At 37.4% G+C, this 23,153-nt stretch overlaps 1 protein-coding gene across 1 annotated transcript in view; it reads right to left on the bottom strand.

Moving 5' to 3' along the window:
* The window catches only part of LOC113106141 (receptor-type tyrosine-protein phosphatase N2), a 205,298-nt gene that overhangs the window by 22,134 nt on the left and 160,011 nt on the right, over positions 1 to 23,153 (bottom strand). Inside the window, 2 exon segments of the mRNA XM_074559920.1 lie at positions 356 to 568; positions 4,344 to 4,559. Of these exon segments, the coding sequence (XP_074416021.1) occupies positions 356 to 568; positions 4,344 to 4,559 (429 nt within the window).

The following is a 23,153-nucleotide window of genomic DNA, read 5'->3' as shown; positions in this document are numbered from 1 at the left end:
CCTATCAGTCTTTCCTGTCGAAGCTGTGCTGAGATGAATAAAACAAAAGTTGGGGCGAAATTAAAACAATCCATTGTGTCAGAAAAGCCAGCGTCCATGGAGCCCTGCAGTCCCTTTCAGAGCAAAAACAAACCCAAAATCTGAGATAAGTGATTGATGTGAAACAGAGTTAAAGGAAAAACAAAGAGACAGAGACAGGAGAACATTCATGTGTTTGGATATCTAAGTGTATTTATGTTCATCTTGATTATGTATGCAACGACAGAGTCTGTGTACGGCGAGTCTGAGTAGTATAATGCACTGGATTTAATAGTCTCTGTCCTGTGTTCACGTAAGCATATATTAAAGTGTTTACCAGTATCATGTGTCCGGTGGAGATGTCCATGTTGGTTTGGGAAGGCTCTTCACTCCAGGAGGATGTGCTGCTGCGGGCAGAGGGACTCTGCATCGGCCCATCACTGAACTGTGAGGACACGCTGTTAATGCGTGACGTGTGCGATGGGTGAAACACCTCTGATCGGTCTCCACGCTCTGATGTCTGCACCGCCATGCGCTGACGACAGAGATCCTATCGAGAAAGTGCAATATCTGTGAAGACATTGGGGAACCTCACAAAGCTGTTTTAAAGAGTAAAATGATCAATCACACACGCGACAGCATCAAAGCACTGGTTATTATGTTTAGAATATTATAATGGGTATTTATATAAGAAAATCATATGAATGCAAACTGATACCACATCAGCATTCTGGATCAAATAAACTCTGTTTCATTTATCTCCACTTTGCATCTCAGAGTGGGTTCATTATACAGCCAACAACACATTACATCACTGTCTGCTCTACAAGATGAAATCTTTCATCTGCTTAAACTCACGACCCACCAGTGGAGCAAATAATTACTAAATGCTACCAGTCAAATTTAAACACAAGGTTCATAGATAAGAGATTATCCTTTAAAAAAATAATACATTTACATATATAATAAATCAAAAGCATGCATAATATTTGCCACTAAAAACATTTAGTATTAGCAATTTAAGTCTCTTTCTCAGCATATAGTCACTGCATATGTCAAGCAACTGCAAAAATATATTTACTGATATCCTCATAACCTTAATGGCTACATTTCCATCACTCACGTCATTCAGGAATTATAATTACAAGATTCTACCATTTGTCTCGACTTCAACCAAATGAAACAAAGCAGCAGACTGACAGAACAAAAGCCTTTTGCTTATTGCTGGTGATTTTTCAAATCACCTTCACCAGGATCAGTGACTCTATGAGGATCTCAGATGGATGTTTCAGTGTACGAGCTAGATTCTCTCACAGATGTGTCATTAGATCCCTGCTAACCTGGCTCTCAACATATAATTGCTGTGAGCAATTATTCATAGAAGAGCACACAGAAAATGTCTGCATTATCTGACTGATTTCACTGAAATAGGAGTCCTGAGATATTATGTCTGTTAAAAGAAAAAAATACATTTGGGTGCGGGGCGCTATTCTTTAGGCCAATCAGAAGACGATGTGATGCTCTCTGCCTGTCAGTCATTTTGTACATTTGATTCGGTAAGATGAGATCAAGATCGATTTTTGGAGGAGGGATTTTAAAAAGGGAGGAGGGCAGACAATCCAGTGGCGGAAGATAGTGAAATGGCTAACCACGCTTACAGCACTGTTAACAAAACAATTGACTACATGCATTCTATAATGTTTACAACGATTTACAAGAAATTAAATCCATTCTGAAAAGCTTCGAGCAACTATGTGCGTTTTCTGGCAAATAGCATGTAGTTTTTTTTTGCTATAACACAACAGCATTTTGTAACATTTGAAAGCCATTTTAAAAGCATTAAAAGCTTCAATTTATTGAGTGAAAAACCTTCTGCGAATTGTGCTCGGTTGTGATTATTTCTTTTTTCCTTTGCCTTCCTTTCATTTTATCTACTCAGAGGTGAAACAGCACAGACAATTACTTTTTGAAGGAGTTGCTAGTCACAACAGTATGACCCCATCTGAGATCAAATGTCCAACAGTTAAAAAAGCACCCAGATAAAAAAAGAGAGCCGAGTGAGTCTGAAAGGGGGTCAGTGAGGGAGTGTGGGGATTGGAGGTGGAAGTTTAGTGCGTCTCACTAATGGAGCTCCTCAATGAGAGAAACCAGGAGGGAAGGTGGTGAAGGCTGAAACAGAGACCACAGAGCTCTAAAATCAGCCAAGGACTAAAGGATGGAGTCCACCCTTGACATTAATATCTGATCTGATGTCCATCACGAGTCATTCTGACTTAGAATAAATAAAACTGCAAAAATATGTGCCAACTGCTAAAACAGTGCCCACTTCCTGATAAAATCATGTTCATGCCAGCCAGCACAAATAATGCATACATTTGCCTCTCTTATAATCAGTAAACTAATAAGCATAAAAAATAACATTTTAAATTATTTAGCAAAAATATTTATCCAAAGTAATTTCCAAAACTGATTAGAAAAATACAGGCTGAAAGAGTAAATAAAGTGAAATGCGATGAGAAAAGTTGGGAGGATCACTCCCCCATCAAGGAGCAGTAAAAGCTGCAAATATATAAACTAAAAGTAAATTAATAAATACATGTTCCTTGACATTAACATTTGGTAAATGCTTTTATCTAAAGTGATTTTCAGCGTTTTCGAGGTGTACATCATCATGTTTTCATTAGTGTGACTTTGATGTTGCTAGTGCCATGCTTTAGTTTAGCAGCCTGCACACAGTCCCTTAAATCAATCCTAAAAATGATTTAAACCTTAATATCTAATTCTTTAAAAAAGATTATTTAAAGTAAAAACATGCTGTTAAAATAATGTACATAATTATTACCTTTAATGTCATATGTCTTAACAACAGTAAATTCTTTGCATGGTAACACAAATGGAACTAGTTTCCTTAATAAAAAATACCTGGTGGATAATGTTTTTTATAAGTATGGTTAGAATGCAACGGAGATAAAAAAGGGTCATGAATTGTATTGATATAAAAACATCAATAGCATTGAGAAACTACCTTTTCCAGATTTTGGAAATAAATTGCAGTCAAGTTACAGATTAGGGACTTAAATTGCTCCAAATAGTAACTGTTTAAGCCTGTTCCACTTTTGAGTAAATATAAGTAAAATTAAAATAATAAAATAAGTCAAAGAAGTAGGAACAAAACCAAAAAGTATCTTTGCTGTACTTTATTACAACAAGAAAAATGTAGAATAAGAAATTTGTTATATAATAAGGTATTAACAGGGAGAACAAAAAGTGTGAATATGTGTGAGTGTGTTTGATGAAGGAATAAAAATAAAGTGTAATAATGTGAGAGGGTGTGTGTGTGAGAGAGAGAGAGAGGGAAGGTGGGTTGGTGATGGCCGTGTGTGTGTGTGTGTTTTGATCTGCTACAAAATCATTGCGGCAGAACTATTTCTAATTGCATGTTTCACTGTAAGAGTCCCTGTGCACAAGACTGCATTCATTCCAGCTACAGTAGTTGGGAAAATCCCTTACAACTACACAGTAAGAGCCTGGTCTACGCCTTTAATCTTATTGGCTTAAAAAAAAAAAAAAAAAAAACCTAAGCAACCTGGCAGATCTAAAGGGCCGAGAGCACTCGCAACAAACCACGATACGACAACATTACACACAAATTAAAATCAATACAAAGTAATTAAAACCTGAAATGAAAACATAACAAAGGTGTCAAGACATAATGTGTGACTGCCCCGTAACAATATTGAGAAACGCAGATTATTTTGCCACACTGATAGGGCCGACGTTTATGGAAGGGACTTCTCGACAAAGTGTGAGAGGTTTATTAAATATTGAAGGCGGGGGAGGAAGCCAAGCGCTTGCACCCTGCGATCCAGTCTCTTTGAGTACAGCTGAGCCCAACACAAAATCAATAAGCCTTCACCGCAAGCCCTCCCTCCAGGAGCCGTGAAAGAAAGGTCAGACAACAAACTCATTTCCCTGCTAAAAAGGGCTCTGCCTCAATTAGGATTCATATTAAACACTGCTGTCGTGCAAGGACATCTGCGTCTGCTCCAATGGGTCATAATTAAGGAAAAGAAGCTTTAAATGAATTTCATTGCCTTTTTGTTAATGAGCTACAATAATTTTGGAACCATTAAGAACCTTTAATACACCTGGTGGGGATCGCAAAAATACAGAGTGTGTTACTCTGTAAAGGTAAGTAAAAATAACCTTGGGTGAGGACAAATTGTTCACTATATCTGGAAAACAGAGACGCTTATTCATGTTAATATGCATGGGTGAATGTCAGAGAAAACATGATTGGCTGAAATAATCGGCCCGGCTCCTACCTGATAGGCTGCTGTGGCATCGTGGCCTGTGTAGCTTCCCAAACCAGCCAGCTTTTCCTTCAGCTTATGGTGGGAGCGATGGCGCAAGCAGTACAGAGCCCCCGACATCCCCAACACCATCACAATAAAAACCATGGAAACCACCACCAGAATCAAAAAGTTGCCTGGCTCCACTTGACTCTGTTTGACCACGGGGATGTGGCTCAGTTTGCCCCTCTGAAATAAGAACAGAGTAGAGGGAGAAACTCGGATGAGATTGTGAATTTAAAACAAGATAATGCATGCACACATTATATATACAATATGGAAAAATATTAAGCACAACAATTGTTTTCAACATTGATAGTAATTATAAATGGTTCTTGATGCAAATCAGCATATTTTAATGATTTCTGAAAGATCATGTGACACTGAAGACTGGAGTAATGGCTGCTGAAAATTCAGCTTTGCCATTACTGAAACATGTCATGTCTAAAACATTAATTAACAAAAATGTAAACATAAAAGAGTTAAAATTGTAATAATATTTGATACATTTCAAAATGTAAGATATATATATGTAAGACAAGATGTATTTATGATATATGTATGTAAATCACCAACTGATCACAGTATAATGTCCAATTGGTGTTTTCATATTATAGTTTGAATTAGGCACCAAGACGCATATTGCTTGTAATTTTTACTAGCTATACACTGATGTAGATACACCTCAAGCTGACACTTGGGAAGTGAAGGCCCGCTCCACTCTTGTCTTGGCAGGTCGATGCATACCACCACAGAGCAATTAGGGTCGGTCCTCACTGTACCAGCTTGTTGCTAATTAGCCTCCAATCTTGGGTTTGGTCGGGATGGGGGAATTGGCTCAGACCTCCAAGTTAATAAAATGGGAAAAGGGCTAAGCCGAGGGGGAGTACCTAAAAGGTCCGAGCCCCACTAGCGTTCCACTGTAGAGGGGGTTGTCAGGCTTGTTAGCCCCTCGGGGGGAGGGCTGACAGCCGGGGCTAAGCTTCTGGGGGATTGGCGGCATATTGTTTCCAAATGCCTTGTGAGGCTGAATAGACTGAGGCCTTTAGAATGGGGTTCAGAGTTTTTTAATCTGCCTCTATTCACATTCAGTGCTATCATACCAAACGACTGATCACAGAACTATAAGCCATGCAAGCAAAGCAAGATGCAAGCAAGACTGATTTTTCTGATCTGTATTTTATAAACGATGACTATAATCTACTTCAAATTGTTATTGCGGTACCAACATAACATATAGAACTGTGAAGCACACAATATAAAAATCAAGCTCACTCCATTTAATCACATTCTGAAATCCCCCATAGACTGGCTACACATTGCTGAAAATATTAGCACCTAAATGTGAGGTTTAGTAGTTTCCAAGGATTAGTAGCTACTTTTTGTGATTGTGGGCTTTTGTTGGTGCAGAAATGGTTTGGTTTCCACCCACCAAACATTGCATGGAAAGTGTGTAGAGAAGAGGGCGCATTCAGCTGGAATAGAATCCCCCCTCTCTCCTTCCCTCCATCCCTCTATAGGCTTAGCGCTCTCAATCGAATTACATGAAAAGATCTCTAACATGAAAAGGTGGCTCTGAAAAGAAAATTGTGCTTGGCTAAATAATGTCCGCAATTAATTATAACTAAATAGAATACATGCATTAGGCATTTGAGCAAGGGACTGGAAAATAACACAAAAAATTGAAAAATGTTGTCCTGATGTAGTCTATTGCCAAATTAAACGCAGATTACAGTGTATATGAAATAAATGAAAAGACACTACGAAAACGAATCATACAGCATAAATATATAATTAAAATAAAATAAAGCACCTACATCAAAGCAAGGTTGACAAAAAACATATATTTTGCAAAAATGTTTCGTATGACCTAAACATATTATTTTGTTGCATGTACAAATTACATATGTAGTTAAAAAAAAATCTCAACATCACTAAGGAATTATTAGTAAAATAAAAAGAGAAAGAAATAACCATTCTATAGCATACCTTCTCTTATTATAAAGAAGACAGCAAAATTTTTTAAATGCAATGCAACGACTCTACACGGTATGTTGTATTTTGGAATTACCTAAATCTTTACTCTCAAAACACGCAAATATAATATATCTCTATAAAAGAAAATAAACTGAAAATAAGGTGTCAAAATAAGGTATCAAATCTTCTTACTTCCTACAACACATTTAGTTTTATAGTAGAAAACCCGCAAAAACACAGTTTACTTAAAAGCAGAGAAAAAAAAAAAAAAAAAAAAAAGACAAAGAAAAAAGGGAAAAGGGAGGGAGAGAATCCTTGATGCTTTTATGGTTTTGTTCTTCTGTAGGGAATAAATTGTACTTGCAAATTTCTGATTCACAGGAGTCTACTGAAAAAGACAGACATGTTCACATCAAGCGTTCTCTAAAAAAAAGTGCTAAGATTCTCATATCCTCATCTGTAGTAGAAATACTAAGAATTATGTGTGTATAAATCTATAAAAGTATCTAGAATTCCAGATAAATTTGTTTCAGTGAATTTTTTTTTTCCTCATTTAAATATATAATAAGAATTTAAAATAAACAAAAGATAATGGGAGAAAAAATTCCAGAAAAAAAATAATATGCATAAAAAGTAAATAAATTAAAAGCAAGACATAGCAAACAAGAAGAGGAAAAACATGTTACTGGGTGGGATCTGTTTCTGGATTAATGAGTGTGTTTGCACGGTCATCAGATATTTCTTATCCTCAGCTTTAGCTAATAAATCTCTTGACTGAAACTTTACTACACTGACAAAATATAAATCTTCATACATGTACATTTTATAATTTTAAACACAAATTGTAGAACAGTGGATCAGCATCCATACAAAATAACACTTCAATCCAGGACTACTGTCCAAACCAAGGTAAAACATAAACTTAAAACCTAAAAAAAAAAAAAACAATGTTCGGCCAGACAAATTTCACTGATAGCATTTACATTTAAGCAATCTATATGTATGGAGTTTTGATTTTCAAGTTATTTTAACCCCTCTTTTTTTTCATTCTTTAACGTACAGAAGATAAACAAAAAGATTTGTATATTTGGGCAAGGACAAAAGGCAGATTTGGGATGCACCGGCTGATTTAAATCATTGAGGGAAGGGATGGGTGGAGGAGAGACTGTGATGGGTGAAAGGTTGAGACAAGGGCCGCCCATATATCCTTTCACTATTAAACACAATAATCGCTCTGCCTTAAAACCATCCACTCTCAGCTCTACAGATCTTAAAATAGGAAGAAAATAATAGAATAAATGCACTGAATTAAAAAACTATACTCAAGAATCATGCTCATGATACTGAACAAATTAACAATTTAATTGACTAAATTTTGCCCAATACAAAACTACACTAAAAATGTTATTAAATTAGAAAAATATGTCTGTTAAATATAGAAATACAGTCTAAATTGCATGCCCTTATCCTTTTGGATAAATTCAACGTTAAGTTGTGCATCAGGGAATTTATGTAAACGCATTATGACTTTAATTATATCTTGCATTTCACTGACCATTTCACTCAAGTCAACGTTTCAATGTAAATTAGAGATAAGACATATCCAATGTTTAAAAATATTAACATTAAGCATCAAGCTGAATATGTGGAATAAGCCTACATTGAATCTCTGATTACTGCAATTTGGAAAGTTTATACATTATTGATCCACAGGACGAATGGAACATTTATAAAAAATAAAAATTGTCAGAGATAAAAAAAGAAGAAAAAAAAAAACTACTTATAGCCCTTATAAATTACCATCAAACTGCAAGAAGGTTTTTTTTTTTTTTTTCATTTATCCACCATCTACCCACCTATACATTTTTCTTATATTATTATTTATTTTTGGCTCCAAGTCATTTGCAACTCGAAAAGACCCACGCTGACTGAACCCACCGTTTTCATTGCGATTGATATTCCCCAAAAATAAACAGCGAAACACCGATTCCTCCCTTTATAAAGAAACAGAATGGTGTTTCTGTCTGCACTTTGTACCATTTGCTCAGCTCTTACTACCACTCTACACTGACTCACGACCCAGATCAATTACATAACGGTCTGCAAACCATCTCAGCCATCAAATCGCACGCACTATACACGAGCTTCTATCAGCAGAAGCGTTTTAAATGAAAAGCACGATGAAATGTGTCACGCTGTAGCACCGCCACGTAAGTCTTGCAGGACAGAGTCACTCTCATTATCAGTCCAGATGCATCCGGATGCGCAATAAGTTTTAGGTGACGCTTAATGGTGCTTTCAGAGCCTCGTTACATTTATTTACCGACCATTATACATGCGCATCAACAGACAAGTGCACGTCCAATAGATAGTTACCTAGTTCCATTTTCGGACAGCGCGCGAGGGATGCTTTTGAAGAACCTATTCCGCAGATGTCCGACTGGCGACTGCAGCCTCCTTTCGCAATCCCGCTAGCTAAGAAAAGTTTTTAACCTCCCCATTCGCGTCCACCTAAACAAAAGACCGTCGCTGCTCGAATACTTTTTTTTACAATTTTTTTACAGAAACAAAGGAGACATAAAAAACAGTTTGAAAGAAAAAGACTGAGGCAGCGCGGGAGAGAAAAAAAAGCGAGCTAAATCATCCGCCACATTTCCCAATGACTTATAAGAAGCTGCAGTGGGTTGTCTTGTCCTTTGAATGATCATGTGCTACTGAAAAGCCGGGTTTTTTCACGGAGCCCCTCCTTATATTCAGCGAGACTCGAGTCGCTGTCTGGAGCACATGTCACATCCACTGGTTGCTATAGCGATGCCTCCACATGTTGCCCACAGCGCGCGGGCTGCAGGGCCAGCTTGAATGGACGGAGAGCTTGTCACTCATTTGTTCAACTATTCGGGATTTCTGTGCCTGCTGAATCGCTCGCGCCTGGATCTTCCCTAAGCTTTCTCCCACTTCTTTAACCCGTTATATCGCTATCCAAACTAACTAATGTTGCAACGCCTTCTGCCAAAATCTGTACGAGCCAGACTATCTTACCACTGTCCTGCGTATTACCTTATTATTATAGCACACATGACTAGTATTACACATGCTTAGATAATATGTAGCATGCACACTTTTATTATAATGTGTGTACTACCAGAGGAGGAGTTTGGTTTCTCTGAAGTATTTCCTCCTCCACTAGATTATTTCCTTTCCTTTGTTTGCTCAGTGTTAAAGATCTATTTATTCCTAATTTTAGCTTTAAATTTAGTTTTGTTGGTGTAACCTAACCTAATATATTATGGTAGATTAACAATGTCAAGTATTTTTTATTTGAATTAAATCTATTAATTTAGATGTTTCCAAAAAATTTTCAAGATACTATTTTTTTTTTATTGCAGGGAAAGGAAACACTTTATAGTCAGTGAGCCGAAGTAGTGACTAAATAAAAAATATATAATTTATTTTGTTCTTTATAAAAATGACAATTTTGGGGGACTATTATGAGGTTTGAGGAGGGGAACAGCTGCAGCGAGCAGAGAGGGATTACCAAGTCTAACGAAGAGAATAGAGAGAGGGAAAAGAGGGGAGGGGGAGGCTTGTTTGAGTGTTTGTGTGTGTGCGAGAGAAAGAGAAAGCAATGCAAGCACTCAGAGAGGGAGAGTGTGTAAAAACTATACAACATGTGCCCGTGAGGTGTACGTGCCTGTGTGTGTGTGTGTGTGTGTCTGTAGGTTGGAGGAACTGGGGGTGGGGTCCCGTCAAATGCAGATGACGAGTCTGCGAATGGGTCTTTGGTTTATCTTTGGTTTAAGCTGCACGCCTCCCTCCGTTGTCCCCTGCTTACCCCTCTTTGTCCCACAGCATGACAGCTGGAGTTGGCAGAAATGAGAGGGGAACAAATAAAGTGGTTCACTCGTTCCAGAATCTCGAGATCAGATAAACACACCTCAGCTTTAGCAACGGCCAGACATACTTCCACCTTTAACCTCACCTTGCTTTATTTTCCTTTCTTGCTGCAATAATCTGGGCGTGCTGTAGTGGATGACTTGTATACAATATGATCTTCGACATGGACAAACTGCACACAAGCCCAAAACCACAGAATGCCCAGATAACCACAACCTACATATCTCACATTTATTCCATCATTATTATTTTTCCTGTATCCATTTTATCACTTTATGACTATGTTTGTGTAATAAATTCCTGCAAGAATGGTACATCTGTGTCCTAATATGCATTGAATCATTACTTCACAGCTTCAACCGATGATGCATCAACCATTTGTGCAATTTTCTAGAGAACAAAATCTGGATGACTAACCTCACTTCCATTTCTTACCACACCCACACACACAGACACACACACACACGCACACAAGCACAACTGTTTAAAGAGTGATATGTGAAATAAAAAAAAAATATGTCACCAAAAATGCAATATCATTTGTCAACAAGAACTCACTTGTAAACCTAGAGCTGCTGTGCAACATATCACTATATAGACTATATTATAGAAAAAGCACTCCATGTCTTCAGGCTGTAAAGAGTCCTGTGGTGACTGACAAACAATAGTATAATCACTTGATGTACTCACTTGACCGTGGAGAGAAGGAGAGCTTGATGTTGAACAAGCATCTGGATAGAGGGTAAAGTCAGGCTGCCTAAAGTATGCCTCCATCCGTACACACAGCACCATCTGTCAGTGTCTTTCCTCAGGTATAACCCTCAGTCTCAAATGTAGATGCTTGAACAACGTATAGTTAATGCAGACTTCACATAGGTGGTTATTTAAGAGTTGGAAGGTTATTTGCAAAACTGCTTATTTAACTGCTTATGTGAGGAGTCAGACACGATGGCAAAACCATATTAAAAGTATACAACCCAAACCTAAACTGAACTATCATTTAAATAAAAAAAAACAACAATTACAACAACATACCTTTCTTATGATCCAAGTCATATGATATCATAAGATTTTTCCATACTGTATTAAGTTGGCATTAAAGAGTGCTGGCTATAATAGTGTAAAGGTGTGGTCACATCAGCAACATTTTGTACAACAGTAAATGTGCAGTTTAGGCTGTTTCTTAGACAAAGTGGTACATTTTTTACAGGGGTACCAGTCAATACTATATATATAACTAATATTTTTAAGGACTGTCAGTTTTATCATCACTGAAATCATGTTTTCAAATGTAAATTAGTAAGACGTATGTGTATTTTGTGTAAAACAGCACAAACATCACCAACGTCTTGCCCTCCATATATGTTTTATTCTTAATGTCTATTTCACCTCATGATTTGATTTTCTTTTTTTGCTTCCTTTTCAGTGTTACTTTGTAGCTAACTCATCAGTATATGTTGTGTGTTCTTGGTTTTGATCATGTTATATACACAAGATGTGTCAACACAATTCTTTTTTTTGCTTTTTGCTTTTACTGTACTTTGATCACTAGCTTTAAGGTAATTTTTGCTAGCTTTAGCTAAATTTTGTGGGCAAAAAGAATTCCATTGCCAATAGTTCATCTCCAAGATATCATTTTCAAACCAAACAGCTTTCTGTATGACAAATTTGAACCTGGTGCCAAATCTGTGATGGGAAACCAGTCCCCCTCAAATGAAATTCCCGACTGCATATATTCCTATTGAACTGACTAAATTTCAACCACAAAAATTCACTTGAAAAACAGTAAATGTGACTGCAACTTAAGAAAAAAAAGTATCATATAGTCAAATAATTATTTGACTCAGCAATCCTATGTGAAAGACTGGGAAAACAAGCATTTGCTTAATAAATCTCCTGTCTGTCAGAGCATTTTAACACTTTGCATTTTTGGCTAGTTTTAGAACATGAATCCACTTCACCACTGATGAGCCAACATCAGGATGCTGTGTGACATTTTCAGGGCATTTTGGAGTGAATTAACTTTACATTTCCTTCATGGATGAAAGAGATTTGGTGGAGGGGAGAAGATGAAAAAAAAAAAAAACCCATCTCTAATCCACGCTGAACACTGCCACACTAATTGGCGAGCGCTAACATTTGGCTTGCTATGTCTCATACATATATAAGGCTTAAAGGACTAATTTAGGGAGAGATATGTGTCGGCCATGTCGCTGCAGTCTTTGCCGTAGATTAGCTTGTTAAAATAAGCTCCCTCATTGTCTGAATCTAGGCTAGAGCTAGACCCATGCCAGGCGGTTCAAAGCTATGAACAAGCTAGCGATCAAGGTAAATGCTACGCTTGTCATCTTGTGTATACGGATTCAGCATGATCAAAACACAACACACAACATACACAGCTGACTTAGCTACAAAATCACATTGAAACACAAACCAATAAAGAAAATCTAACCATGAGATGACAGTTACTAAGAATAAAACTTTATGGAATATGGAGAGTAGGAGGTCAAAGTAATATGGGTGCTGAACATAAAAAGTCTTACTAACACTGAAACATTCAGATACACAATTTCAGTTGAGAATTGACTGACAATCCTTCAAATTCTTAAAATGACGTGGTATTGACAGGAACCACTGTGAAAACATCTATTCGACGAATTTTACTACTTTTTGCCGAGTCATAAAAACTCTCTAAGCTGCGCAATTACTGTTCCATGCTGCTGCTGATCTGGTGAGAAATGCTGACTCACGTTTCAGTCCACCTTACTCAAAGCTGCTCGGGCCAGGGCCAACAATTAAAGTATTCCCTTAATGCCCATATCAATACTTCTGATAGGCTCCCTTTAAAGTTTAAGAGTAATGGATTTCATTAGGAACATTTTACTCTCAGGGCCTTCAGCTGTAGTTATTATGTTGAACTCTATTAGCAGTTCTTGCTTTTTAAAGGACATGCTTGGAAGCCACTTTGAAATGAGATATGATGAAATGTTATGATGGAATTGCAGCACGTTGGACATTTAGGACATTTCAAACATCAGATGGAAGGCTATGATGAATCTGCTTAAATGTACAAACATGCGTAATACATTTTGGGTTATTTCTTATTGCTTCTATTGTGCCTTACTTTTCAGTTGTGCCTTAATAACATGCTTACTATATATAATGTATTAGTGAGGTTAAAAGGTTTATGAAAACAACAAAACAATTATAATCTGTCCCCTAAGAAGAATCTTCCAGATTATGTATTTGGAGCATGGAAATCCCTTCAGTTTTAAACACCCCCGCACAGAGTATAAGGTGCCACACTCTCTGATTGGTGCCCTACTTTTAACTGTGTTTAAAAGACTATCTGTAATTGATAAACACCACTTTAAACTTAAGCATTACTTTTGAGGTTAAAGAGAAAGCCCTGTTTTAAAAAGCTTGCACAGAATCAGAGCAGCCTATTGCTGAAAATGTGTCTTATGCCTCCACTAAGAGTCTGTCAGATGCAGTAATTACAGACTGCTGCTCCACCACTGCCTCTCAAACCTCAAAAGACCAGTGACCCAAGTACTGCGATCTACCTGCCGAAGAATTTGGAGAGTTTCACAGAACTTATTTCTTACTGCCATTATGTTGCCATAGATGAAATGTCTTCACTTTATGGGTCAAGTCCTGCAGTTACGTTAAAAGCAATCGCTGAAAGTCTAAAAGTGTAAAAAGAAAGATTACCGTGATGTCATTGATGACAGGTCAAGAGATGTGAGTGGTTAGCTGCTACGACCCATAATTCATCTATGCCCACAAGAAAATTATAGTATGAAAAAAAAAAACATTGCCCTGAAGAAGCTACTTTGATCGCACAGGTATATTCTAGTCCTGACTCATTTCACATTTGTACAAAGCTAGAGAGTATTTTTTGCACATAGGGACAGCAACTGGCTACATCTGTTGCATTTACATCACTGTGATGCCTGATAAATGTGTTTTGTCCCTGACAAATAAATAAATAACATGAAATGAAAACAAATTGGAGTTTGAGTCATATTTGCAAAACTGCAACATGGCCAAAAGTATGCGTAATGCACATCCTGTAAAAAAAAAAAAACAGGTTTGGCTATTCCAGTAAAAAAAAAAAAAAAAAAAATTCAAAACTTAATGCAGTGTTGTGAAAAGGTGTTTGCCTCCGTCTTCTGTTTTTAAATATCTCATGCTAATTATTTTAAGAAATTAAAACAAAATCTAACATAAAACAAAGTAAACAAACCAATTTGTTTAAAGTGATAATGTTATTTATAGAAATATAAAAGTCATCTAATACAAATTGGGCCATTTCCCCATACTTCACCCCCCCCCCCCACCGAAAAACAATACTACAGCCAGTTATTAGACTTTAAAATGTGTTAAGTGTCAGAATGTCTGTTTTTGTTCTGATCTGTAATTTTGCCCACTGAAAATTTACCCAAGAATATTTCAACACCCCAGTTTGCCACTTGATGAAAAACACAGCAGCCATAGAAGCTGGCAAATTAACTGGGTCAGAGATCACACAATCTACTAGACCTAAAAGCTTTATGACCAGAGGAATATTAAAATGCAGATAAATCAACTCATCAGCTTACAGCCGTAAGGCTTGTCACCTTCCATTCTCAATTGCACTCATTCCTGTTGAGTGTCCTCAATCTGGCAACTGTCAAGTCTGAGCAGGAGGCGGGAGAAACAGCTCTCTCCAATATTTTGAATTTGGACTTCAGTACCAATTTTAACCACTAACTGTCAACATTACATACTGCATCTTTAAAAACATTTCAACAGCAGGAGGTTGGTTAAAAGGTCTAACACAGTAACACACTATGCTAAAGGTGAAATAAATTCTAGAAGTGATGATGAATACAGTGATTGAAAATTAAAGGCTCTTGGAAGAACCACAGAGATAATCATTATCTCCAAATGGAAATAAATAAATAAAAATCAGTACAGTAGCAAATCTTGCCAGAAGAAGTGAATGACCTTCCAAAATTCCTCCAAGAGCCCAGAATCATCCAGTAAGCCACAAAAGACCCAAGGACAACATCAAAAGGACTAGGCCTCCCTTGCATCAATAAAAGACACTTTTCATATAAATAAAAGACACTTTTGCTCTACTATCTGAAAGACACTGGCCAAAAATTGGCATCCATGAAAGAGTGGCAAATCAAAAACCGCTGCTAACCCAGAAGAACATTAAGACTGGTCTGAATTTTGCCAAAACATACCTTAATGATATCCTCAAACCTTTTGGGTAACTGTTTTGTCGACTGATGAATTGAATGTGGAACTGTTTGGAAGACAGGGGTCCCATTTCATCTGACAAAAAACAAAGACTAAATTCCACAAACAAAGTGTGCTAGTGTGGGGATGCATTGCTGCTGCAGGGCCTGGGAAACCTGCAGTAACTGAGGGAAACATGAATTCTACTCTCTACCAGGAAATCCTAAAGGAGGATATCCAGTCTTCAGTTTATAAACTGAAGCTCAAGTGTAACTTGATTATGAAGACAGTGATTGAAAGCATAAGAGTTGGTCCACCTCTGAATGGGTTCAATTTAGCTAAATTAAAGTTTGAAGTGGCTTAGTCAAAGTCCTGACTTTTTGTTGTGGCAGTACCTTAAATGGGCAGTTCATTCTTGAAAACCAGTTCTGCAAAGACAACTGGGCCAAAATTGCACCAAAGCCCTGTGAATGACTGATCTCAAGATATTAGAAGTGATTGGTTGCAGTTATTGCTGTTAAATCTGGCACAACTAGATTTAAAAAAATATATTTTTTTACTTCATTGATCTAATAGATTAGATTTGTTTTGCTTCAATCAATAAAACAATAAAAACTATACATGTCTGATCAGGTTGCCTTTGTTTTATGTTGTATTTTGCTTAAAGATCTAAAATGATTTAGTATGCAATGCACATAAAACAACAACAAAAAACATCAGTAGGCATTCCACTATACCAGCAAACCTTTCTGAGCATGTTTTTAATATCTTACAATCCTATTATTCCACTTCCACATAGAAACCAACAGCCAATCTATTAGATATCTCAATGGTCAATCGTCTGCTGAAGCAGAATCCTGAAATGACCTGCATAGAGCTCTGCAAAGGTCTTTCCATCTAAAAATTATATAGCAACAGCTACTCCGTAACAAACTAGAAGCTTGTGTGGGAGCAGAGCTAGTACCTACAGGTGCAATACCACTTATATTAATGAACCTTAGAAAGAGTTGGGTGATGTTTTTAAGACAGTCCCTGTTGATGTTTTCTAGGGTCGTCCGAGGTCTATAAACTGAGGATTCTGAGACAGCTTCCACTGGTACACCATCACCGCAGACATCATTACTCACCATCCATACATCAGTGTCAGATCTGCCACCTTGTTCCTGTATGCAGTCTCATTACTGCTGATTAGGACTCTCATTCACACATGACACCTTGCTTTTCTCCTGATCTGGTAATGGACAATTTTAAAAGAAGCCTGTGACTATAATGAAAGACAGTGAGGGTTTGAAAAAAGCAGAGTGCTATCAGGTCATCCTTTGCACATCACCATAAAACAGTCATAAACATCTCTGGCAGGCAAACTGTTGATGTGGAGAACTTTTACAGTTAAGGCATGTAGCAGATGTTGTTATCCAGAGCAACTTAAAAATAAAAATAATAATAATAAAAAAAAATTACTGTTGTAATCAACAGATTCCAATCTGCTTAGAAGGAAGTACTTTTGTACAAATACAAACAAGTACATTCGAAGCAGTACAATAAGCCTAATACATGTCCCTTTATTATTTTTGTGATAGTCCACAGTGCTAGACTGTGGCTTTAATTTGTTTCCTTTTAAAATGTTTGATTGACCATATTGAGTTACACGTGGCTTTTTTTATAGTCATCCAACTAGGAATTGCACGTGCTATTGTGTTCCTATTGAATCTGTTATGCATGTCTCTGTAAAATTATGGCTTTTGATTATGGCTATGACCCGATTTTCATTAGGATACAGCTAGGATACACCATTTTATAGATTATATTATCCACATACTCTTTCATGAATCCTTAATGAATGCTTAAACACACTTTAATCGGAAGTTGTGGATCATTGCTTCAAATCTGCTAACGGGTTTTGTACAATATTATGTGTGAATGCCTCTTTAATGCTGCAGTGTTTAAAGTTCAGCATTATGCTCAAAACAACCTCCAGACACGTTTTTTTTCTTGTTTTCTGATGATTGTAAAAAACTGTAGGTTTATTTAAATAAATTTTCTTCAGACTAAAACTACATGTTAAAGGACAAAGCATACACACTACCTTATAATAAATGAGCTAAAAGGAAATGACACCTTATTATTTTAAAAGTACCAATTCCCAATAGACACTGTAAAAAAAAAACCTTACCCTTACCTTTGCCCTTTCAAATCTTTCTGGTGGGCATGATATATATTACACACACACACACGCACGAACGCACACACACACACACACACACACACACACACACACACACACACACAGGTTTTATTTAATATTTTGAACTACTGTTACTTATAATAGCTTATTCAGGCCAGTATTAAATAAAGAACATGCCATTTTTATAACCCCTAATTTATAATTTGAATAATAGTTCAAAACACCCTCCACACACCTTTTTTTGTCTTGTTTTCTGATGATGATTGTAAAACTCTCTAACAGCAGCATTTCTGCAATCCACTTTTTTTGTGGACATGTTCAGATGGTCTATGCATTTGCAGAGTTTTGATAATCCTGCCACAGCCTCCACTAAATCCTCAAGTACATCAATTAAGGCAGCAAACACTCATTATACACAGTTACAATTGACAGATACCTGCCACTAAAACAATACTGCAAAAGATAGCTACAGAAACACCAATCACAACAATGGTTGCTGATGTCACACACAGTTGACACACACATTAAATTCTCCCAAAATGTCTATTTCATTTGTCATTTCATTTGTCTCCCCCGTCCACCAGACTCACAGCACACATTACTGACTGCAAGAGAAGTCAGTCATTAAGAAAAGAGGGTCCATGTGCCATTACACAGAAGAAAGACAAAAAAGAGAAGAAAAAAGACGACATAATGGTCACATAAATTCTCATTAGCATCTTCATTACTACAGTGCAACCAGTGGGAGAAGACGTTTTCCTCGGCCTAGTCACTGCCATGAAAACATGACTGAAACACAGCTTGATGACTTTATGAGTCTGTCTATCTATCAACATGCAACCGAGTTTCTTGGTTAGTGGGGCTGTTAGTTGGACACATGCATCACCTCCTCTATCTATTTTTCCTTCTCCCCTTGTGTCTGGTCAAGAACGTGGAACAGAGCCAGGCCAGTTTGATCCATCGCCTCACAATTCCTCCTGACAGGCCAACATTGAGACCTGACTCGGTGCCAATCACTCTGATTCAATGCTTAATTACTGCTAATCTAACACTGTGTCACAACTGCTAATGATGCTATGGAGCCTGGGCTTCTGCCTCAGTTCACTCCAGAGGACCTCGGCCAGAGCTAACGGTGTCTTAAGTTGCCTTGAGGCAAAAGACCGGGCACAAATCAAGCTCTGGTGAATGTGTAATGAAGCCCATGCTCATGGCTGTATGTTGTCATGAATTGCTATGAAGAACCGTCTGGCTGTATTTTTCTTCTGCATATTTCTACCACCAGACACAACATTAGAGGAGTCAGATAGTCAGCAGGTGTTGGCTAAGGAGGTTTACAGCACATTAACCATAGCTAAACTGTATCGAAACACATTTTTTGACAGTTTCGAAAGATTCATAGGACATCAAGCAAAATATCCGTATATAAGAGCACGCGCTGAGCAGACACCAGACAATCAGCGACATATTCGATTAGCGCACATTATCACTTCATTACTTTTAATGATCAGCTCATGTTGAGGCGGTTTAAAAGCCCTGATTATTTTGCAGTGTTTCTACAATCTGCATTTATATTAGAAGCTCATTTATGCTGAATAACCTTGATGAAAGACATACTGGGGAGAAAAACATAGCGTCAATCATATGCAAAAAGATGAATGGGGCAGACATGCATTAAAATGAAATGGTTAAGATGACTATTAACTGATGACTACCTTTGTTGTGAGAAAACCAGATATACGACAAAAATAAATGTGACACTGGTATACACTATATTTAATATGTCAATGTTAAAAAGGAATAGAACATGTATAACAAAACTGCTGAACACGAAAATAAATGCACTTATTTGGTTTATAAAGAGTTGCTGATGATTTCTGGTATTTATAAAGAGCACTATTGATAGCATATGCCCAACAATTTTCATAGTGATTCATTTGAAAAGTTCAGTTTAACTTAAAGAGAAAGAGGAGGATGGTCTTGACACTATTTAGAATTAAGGTACTTCTAAAGGATAAGACAAAATGTTACAAACAGCACACCAGCACATGAGTTCAAATAGAAATGTGAAAAGCAAAACAGAAAGAGTATCTTTCTATGTTTTTACTTTTCTTTACACTTTTGTTTTTACTTTTCTTTACACAGGTAATTTAAGTAAAACCATGCACTGAAATACTCAATCCTTCCATCTAATGTATAACACTAACAACATGAATGAACTTTGATTTTAACACAGCACAGCACAGCACTAATATGTTTAATCTTAATCACATATCACTTAAAAAAGTTTTAATGAATAATTTGCTCAAATTTGTGCTGCATAACCCAAATCAAAGCAGCTTCTTTTTGCTATAGCGTGGACAGATATCTGTGAAAATCAGCTACACAGTTTGAGCTGAAGTCAGTGTATTTTTAATGTCCGTGGTATTACAGGCTGTCTCTAAAAGTGTTCTGCTGATAGACTCACAAAGTGACGCCTGCCGTGAGAAACAGCAGTCAACCATTCACTGGGTTTCAGACCTGCTCTGCCTCTGACCCCACCAGTGCTTTACCATGTGACACGACCCACAAAATGGCACAGAGAGGGAGACCCTGCCAGGCTGACATTTAAACCCCAGCTCTGTACCCAGCTGTGTCCCGGCACCACCCTCCCTCAGTGCCTGAGGGTGCTTGCTCTGTCTGTTTCTTTCTCTTGCTCTCTTTTCTACATACACACAAATGAGATGGCATGCTGAGAGGAAAGCTAGACTAGACTAACATATGGCAATAGTACATCTTTCAAATAACAGTGGACTGTTAGAGACAAGTCATTTCACTGTTTTGCACGGAACTGATTTATGAGACAAAAAATGACACATACCAAGACATTTGTCTCTCTGATGTCTAGTGATGGATTCTAGTGAATCTATTCATTCTAAATGGTCCTCTTCTCTAACATTTAGATTTGAATACCCGTACTATGCTTTCTGACCAGTTTATGCAGCGCCGGATTTACATAAGGGCTAACTGGGGCTGAAACCCAAGAGCCCGAGGAATAGAGGGCTGTGATTGGTTATGGACAAAAGGTAAAGTAAGCCTAGACTGACTGGCCAATGGGAGCACCTGGATTTTCCCTGTAGGCTGATCGCAGAAACTCCGCCCACCACACATATTCTTGTCAAGAGTCTGCGGTATTTCTCTCAAAAATTATGAGTGATAAAATGTCTTTGCACTGGCTTAAACTAAAGCTGCAGGTATCTTTGAACTGCCTCGGCTTTGCTGTAGCACTTGGGAAACAAACACCAAAAGCCCTGCAATGAACCTCATTAAACTGCGCAGAACAGCTGGCCCCCGGAACAGTGTCTCCTGCGCAGTGCTGATGAATGAATGCAAGTTGCTTGGTACATTTGAATTCGAGAGACGACACATAAACCATTATATGAACATAGAAAAAACTGATGCTATCTGAAACCAAATTAAATGGCTTGAGATTAACTGTACCCAATGAGAAAACACAAGCATTTCAATCCACACAGCACCACCTCTATGTTCCATACAGTTACTAAAGCTGTAGAAATATGGTATTAAGGTATTTGTCATTTGTGCCACATTATTAATATAAGCTACAAATATTAAATATTGGATACTATAAGGGCAAACTTTTACTTTTACTTTTTATAGATTGTTTTAGTTTAATGTATTTAAGATGGTTTCCATTATTAATTGGTTTACATTACACCAATTAATTTTTCAGTACAGTATATAGCTTTTCGTTAGGGCAACTACAAAAGAGAATTTTGAAAAAGCCTGCAATATAATGGAGAAATAATATGGTTAAATGCATTTGCAGTATATTCAAAAATATCTAGTATTATTTGTTTAATGGCCCAAACCCAAGCAAAACATTTAGAAAACCAGTTTGCTTTGACATAATATCTTGGTTGTTAATTAATTTATGCTTTTAACATGGTGTAGATTGGAATATTTAGAATGCATATTCCTTGTATCACTGTTAGTTGGAGATTTGAGGAGAAAAAAAAATGTTCTGACAACAAGATATGATATGATATACTATGAAAGGGGACTTGGGTTTGCTGATCTTGAGGGAAATGTTTGGAAGAAAAATTCCATTATTCTGTTGGATACTTGAGGTTACAATCAACAGAGAGAAAGTCTGTTACTGATATAGGGTAACACGAGGCAATGATCTAGGTGTTTCAAGGAATAAAACCACGAGAGCAGTATGTGGGTGTGATGTCTAATTTGATGCATTTGTTGTAAGACAACTCTAATGCATGACAGCAGCAGTATTTACAGTACTTTTAATGTAACTTTAAAATAACACAAAGTAAAAGCTGCAATTGTCACAAAACCACTGGCCTCTCATACTGTATGTCTCTGTCATTTGATGTAAAAAGACTGCAGGGTGGAAGTTCAAACTGCTGGTTTGAATCCCATCAGTTTAAGACCGACCTAGCCATTACCTTTTAAAACGGAGAAGTAAAGGCAGGTGTAATGAGGGCTAGATGCAGTTGCCCACACGTTACTCACTATTCCCTTTCAAGACTCAAATGAAATAAAAAAAACCGCCTCTCACACTGCTTTTAAGAGCTGCTTCAGGGGTTGATTGGTGGGGGGGAATGCCTGCACAGACCGCCATCAAATGCTCTTTCCCTGACCAAAAGGTCAGACCATGGTAAAAGGTTGCCAGAGTTGCGAGTTCACCTCTCTTTCCTTGCTTTCATCCATTCTCTGGAGCCCTTGCCCCCATGGAAGTGAAAGAGAGAGAATGAGGGAGAGGAGAGAAAGAGAGAGTGAGAGAGAGAGAGAGAGAGAGAGAAACACTCTGCAGCGGCTGCTCCGATATGACATTTCACACAGGGATCCACCACAGCAACCGCTGGCATTTAAGTTACTTTTTCAAGCAGGCAGACCGGGTTCTTAACAGCATGGCTGTTGTTAGTGGCGGTTGATGTGCCCGCTGAAATCTTTATCACAGGCAGCTCAGATCTCGGCACATTAGGCTGACTCTAAAAATGCAGCATAAACAACGTTATGACATCAAGGCTCAGACACACGCGCACACATACACACACTTCATTTGACAGGTTCACACAGTCTGAACATTACACACCACATTAGCACTCTGACATCTCGTTAACACAAGTCTTTTTGCTCAGGAAGTTAGGATGCCCTCCATCTGTTGCAAGTGTAGGTGTTTATGATTTCAGTTAGGGTTGCAAATAATAGCAAAGCTGAGCTTTGAAGAACCAAGCAATGGGATCTTTGACTTCTTATTTACAACACTGATAAAAGACGAAGCATTGCTTTAGAAAATCTTCTTGCTATGTTTTTTTTTTTTGGTCTGATACAATAATAACCTCCCTTTAATCAATATGTTTTCGAAATAATATAAAAGACCTTGAGTTTATTTCAATAAAGAAAAAAATCTGAGGTGTTTGTTGGATAAATATTATCATAAAGCGTTTGTCAACCTGCCACAGCCTCTTTACATTTCA

Source organism: Carassius auratus, chromosome 7, assembly GCF_003368295.1.
Source record: "Carassius auratus strain Wakin chromosome 7, ASM336829v1, whole genome shotgun sequence".
NCBI lineage: Eukaryota > Metazoa > Chordata > Actinopteri > Cypriniformes > Cyprinidae > Carassius > Carassius auratus.
The sequence above is the reverse complement of the archived record's forward strand: the minus strand, read 5'-3'. Positions and strand labels throughout refer to the sequence as shown.